Genomic DNA, 5,044 nt, shown 5'->3' on the forward strand with positions numbered 1-5,044 from the left:
GGGAGCAGGAGTTAGACAGAATGGGCAAAAATTGAAATTGTGACCCACCTCAGTCGGTATTCGGAACCGGTCTCGGCCAAGCAAACCAGCCCTTCCCACACAAAACTCCAAATCCTCTATAGCTTATCGATTGAACCCACGAAGATTTGTTTATCCTCCTTAGAATTATCTTTCACCGCGATTCCAGACATTTACTATCACTACCCTCAGCAAATGACACTCCCTCCTGTATCTCCTACTCAAAGATTAAATTGGTCTCTTTCCCCCGACACATTTAATTTTCTTCTTCGCTTCATCTACAAAGGCCGCCACTAGTACTGCGATTAGTGCTGAGGTGGCTCGGCTATGGCTGGTTCGGCTTCGGCTTTTATTGGTTATGCGGCAGTTTGGTTAGTAATATCGTGTTCTCCTAAGAGCGAGGAACGAGCACGTGGTTAGAATGTAGTCTATGCCTAATCCGAGTAAGGAAGACTTACGCCTTCTTTCTTTCTCCCGTCTCAACTCTCGAGTCTTATCAGCGCTAGTCATTGTCATCACTCAGTAGACTCGTGCTTGAGCTACTGGTTTCAAAACAGCAAGATTTAACAATTACATTGTCCATTATAAAATGGATAGACTTTTTTCGGACCCAAGTCTGTTAGTATGCCCAGATTTCATGAGCGTGTGGTATCAGGCCACACGTATGGCTATGATCATGCCTAACGTTACCGAAGCTCAAGCAGTTGAGATGTTATGCACCACTTGGGTACTAACCAATGAAGATTTGTGCCTTCAATGGCAAGAACAGGTAGTTGAAGACGAACGACTAAGTGCTAAACACAAGTGCTTAGCTGACAAAGAAGCCGAATGTGAGCGTCTGGCTCTTCAGCTAGAGGAAAACACAGCACAGGTGGATGAGAAGAAGAAGAATCAGTCCAAACACTCTACAATTACCTTGAGGCCCTGTCCTTTCACAAATGATGAGGAGGCCTTAGTATCAGAGTTCGCCTTGCAAAAGATAGATAGCGGGAAGTATGTCGAGCTTTACTACTGGATGAATCAAGGACTCGATGATGCATTAATCAACTATTGCACTCGGGATGATGACAGTATGGTGCCATCCATTGGGGAAGATGATTCTACAGTATGGGTTAGTGCAGCAACCTCAAAGCCTGCAGCAGGAGTCATAGCAGATAGAGATCTCTCACCAGTAGACTTTGCCCAGGCTATTCTGCGCATAATGGCAGCCATTGAAGAATGTGACTGGACTAAGCAGTGTGTCTTGATGCTTGCTCAATTCTGGGGAGCTATCATGCTCCATCGTTACTGGAACTCCAATGATCTGTTAGCTAGATGTGCGATTCTTCTCTATCAAGAAGAGCAGTGTCGTGCTTGGCATAACGCCATCCTTTCATCCAATGGTGCATGGGACATATCCATCATAGATGAACCCACTCTTGTACGAACATTCGAACGCATCTATCGAGCTTCACTCATACGTGTTACAGTGCCCCACTCTTTTTCCCATCATCACTGTGGACTCCTATATGGCTGTACTTCTAACGCTTCCTTTTCACTGCACTGTTTCCTCATGGTCTCCCTTATCTTTGACTCATACCTTGTTTTCCCATGAACCTTCCTTTCTTAGTAGTTGTTACCCTTTGCCCAGCCTGGTCTGTGCACAATTCCCTTACATATATAAACCCTAGTTACCACTTGTATTTTCTCTAACTTGAATCTACTCAGTTCTCTTTGATACTCAAACTCTAGCTCCTTGGGAAGGAGGCTAGCCATTGTCCCATTTGAACCTTAGATCCTGTGGGAGTCTAAGTGATTGCTCCTGAGGGAGGCATTGACTTGATAAGGCTTAGTCCTTGATTGACCTTGATCTTGATTCCTTTATTGGAATGACGCTCTATCTGAGTTCGTAACAATATGCACAATGAACACATCACCTGACATTCCAGTTAGTTTTAACATCTCTATATCTCGAGCACCACTGACTTATTGTTTCTTTCAAAATTTTCACCTGATTCTGCATCTGCATTGTGTTTGCATTTGTGTTTGCATTTGCATTTGTGTTTGCGTCTGCATGGATATGAACACTTTGTTCGGCATCATGTCTGCGGTCCACAGCCCCAGAGCAATAGCTCCAACTCATGAGGTAGACGAAGTTCTACATGTCACTCGAGGCATTCAAGGCATTCAGCTTCCCCACCAGCTCAGAGACACTCTGTGTCTCCGAGCGCAGGTAGGAGAACCAGCGGTCTGTGTAACCCCAGGCCAGCATCACAGCAGCAGGGTTTTCAAGACAGCGCACACAGCACTTGCTCCTCAGCAGTGTGCGCAGTCTGCTTGGGGAGTCACAGTCACAGCTTCATCGAGTGCACGGCTGAACGTCTGTGGGACAGCAAGTTCCAGAGTGTTACCACCCACGTCAACAAATCTCTCACTGTGTGAGGATCTGACAAAACTCTATGTGTCGACTGGCAACGAGCCTGCAGCTGCGCCAGTCATGCGCACAATGAGTGACATGTATGTTCAGGGTGTCTTGCCACTGCTCATGGTGCCCAGCAATGCTCTCGAGCACAGACGACTTCATCCAGTGTCCCTGTATAATGTGGCAGTCTGGGAGGACAAACTACATACATATGACCTTCTTGCATATCCCAACTTGCTGCATGGACTTCAGTCTGGCTTTAATATCAATCTCCCCACCATTGTTCGCACTCAATCCCCACCTAATAGTCCTTCTCTTGTCACATTTCGTGATGTTTTCCAAAAGATTCTTGCTCGAGAACTTAATACTGGACGTTACATTGGACCCTTTTCTGCTATTGAACTACTCTCATTGCTTGGACCCTACCAATCCTCTCCCGTCTCTATTATACCCAAACCAGGGAAAGCAGGAAAATTTTGCATTATTCAAAACTTCTCCTTCCCATTGGTACCTTCACTGTCTTACCCTAACACTTCAATCAACTCAAACATTAATTCTGATGACTTCCCATGCACATGGGGAACATTTGACACCATATGCACAATCATTCATTCTCTTCTGCCAGGTTCACAAGCTGCCACACACAATGTTGCTGAGGCTTATCACACCATTCCATTACACAGTGCGCAGTGGCCAGCTGCAGTCGTCCTTCTCCCTCATGGGGACTTATGTGTGGACACATGTGTTTCATTCGGGATGGGTCCCTCTGCAGGAACTTATGGTCATGTCACAGACGCTGGAGCTGACTTGTTGCGAGCTGAGGGTCTTGGACCATTGGCTAAATGGGTGGATGATCACCTTTTCTTCTGTATACTACATGAATTCCTGGTGAGCTACAATAAGCTTAGGAAGGAGGTGCACATGGCATTGGAAGCAGGAGGGAACAGACAGTCAGGTGGGTGCTTGTGGCACAAAGGTCAAATATTTGATGATGAAACCTTTGATGTCTACACAGAAGATTGTCAGTTTCAACTCCGTGATCTGTCTCAATCCTCACTGCATGCAATTATTGATCAAAAATTCACGTTCGCATTCGTGGACATTGACCGAGCTTCCCAGCCGCTGGGCATCCCATGGGAGCCATCCAAAGATACAGCCTTTGCCTATGAAGCATTATTCCTTGGATTATTGTGGGGAATCCCCAAACTATCAGTTGAGTTGTCGCCCACAAAGAAAGGGAAATACTTGGCGGCAATCACGGAATGGTGTTCTCACATGATGCATGTCTTACTGGATGTACAGAGGCTGTACGGCAAACTCTTACATGCATCTCTGGTCATCTGAATGGGACAAGCCTACCTCACCTCATTGGAGACCATGCTTGGGATCTGCCATAGTCATCCTTTCGTGCCGCACCACTCAGTCCGACATCTCCATGACAACCTCAACTGGTGGTGCTCCAAGCTTGCCAAATCTTTCATCAGAAAGACCATATCCCAGCCTTGTACCCTTGTCGACATTTGTGCCTTCTCCGACGCAAGTTCAACCATTGGGATTGCAATTGTTATCAATGGGTATTGGCGTGCATGGACCCTTCGGCCAGGATGGCAGACACTCAATGGCCAGTGAGACATTGGATGGGCCGAGGGTGTCGGTTTTGACTTACTCACACTCGCCATTCTCAATGCTCACCAAGAGCAGCCTTTCAACCACTTCCAAGTCTTCTGCGACAACCAAGGCATTGTCAATGGTTGGCAGAATGGGAGGAGTCGCAACTGGGCCACCAACCTCGTCTTTCGCAGAATCCATGACCGTCTCGAATGTGTCTCCCCAAATGTCTCATTTCACCTATGCTATGTCCCTAGTGCCGACAATCTGCAGATGGTCCTTCCAGGGGAGTGTTTCCCCCCAGGAACCTCCTCCTCCCTCCACTTGTCCTTCCAGATGATCTCTCCACCTTCCTTGTTGATGCAGATCTCTCTTCAGGGCCACCAAACAACATTAGTGAGGGATTCTCCCTCAATGGGGAGAAGGATATTAACAGACTGGTTGATGAGGCGGATGATGGAGAATGGGGAGACCAGCTCTGCGAGTTCCACAATGCCTGGCAGGATTAACTCCACTTGATTCTGAAATGTGCCCCCCTTGATAGTGCAATCCCCTGCTGCGCAACCTTGTCAGTATCGTACAGATCTAACACCATGAACATCACAACTATGGCCACATTGTCTGGCGAGGGAACGTCTTCTGTTATGGGTACTAGGAATAGCGAGGTCTCGTCTTGATCACACAGGAGCACAAGTCGCAGAAATGGATAGTGATCTGGATCGCATCCTAGTAGTCATAGCTCATTCTCATGCTCCCAGCACATGAGAGACTTATGGATCAGGACTTTTGGTCTTTCACATCTTTTGTGATGAGTGAAGCATTCCCGAACATCAATGCTGCCCTGCATCATCCGTCATGGTGTTAGCATTCATAGCATCATGTGCTGGGATGTACTTGGGAAAAACTCTTGAGAACTATCTCTATGGTATTCGTGCATGGCATCTACTTCATGGTCAAGACTGGCTCATCAACTGAGATCAAGTGTCGGGTGTGTTAGAGGGAGCCAAACGTCTCGCA

The 5,044-nt window shown here is 46.9% G+C and overlaps 1 protein-coding gene across 1 annotated transcript; it reads left to right on the top strand.

Annotated features, from left to right (window-relative positions):
* Positions 1 to 607: 607 nt before the first annotated feature.
* Positions 608 to 1,612, top strand: BJ212DRAFT_1288192 (uncharacterized protein; the record flags this gene model as incomplete). Its single annotated transcript, XM_041332025.1, has 1 exon — positions 608 to 1,612. One exon carries the CDS (start codon positions 608 to 610, stop codon positions 1,610 to 1,612), a length of 1,005 nt encoding a protein of 334 aa, XP_041185714.1.
* Between the last annotated feature and the right edge of the window lie 3,432 nt (positions 1,613 to 5,044).

The sequence above is a fragment of the Suillus subaureus genome, assembly GCF_016647635.1.
Source record: "Suillus subaureus strain MN1 chromosome Unknown BJ212scaffold_147, whole genome shotgun sequence".
In the NCBI taxonomy this organism is placed as follows: Eukaryota; Fungi; Basidiomycota; class Agaricomycetes; order Boletales; family Suillaceae; genus Suillus; species Suillus subaureus.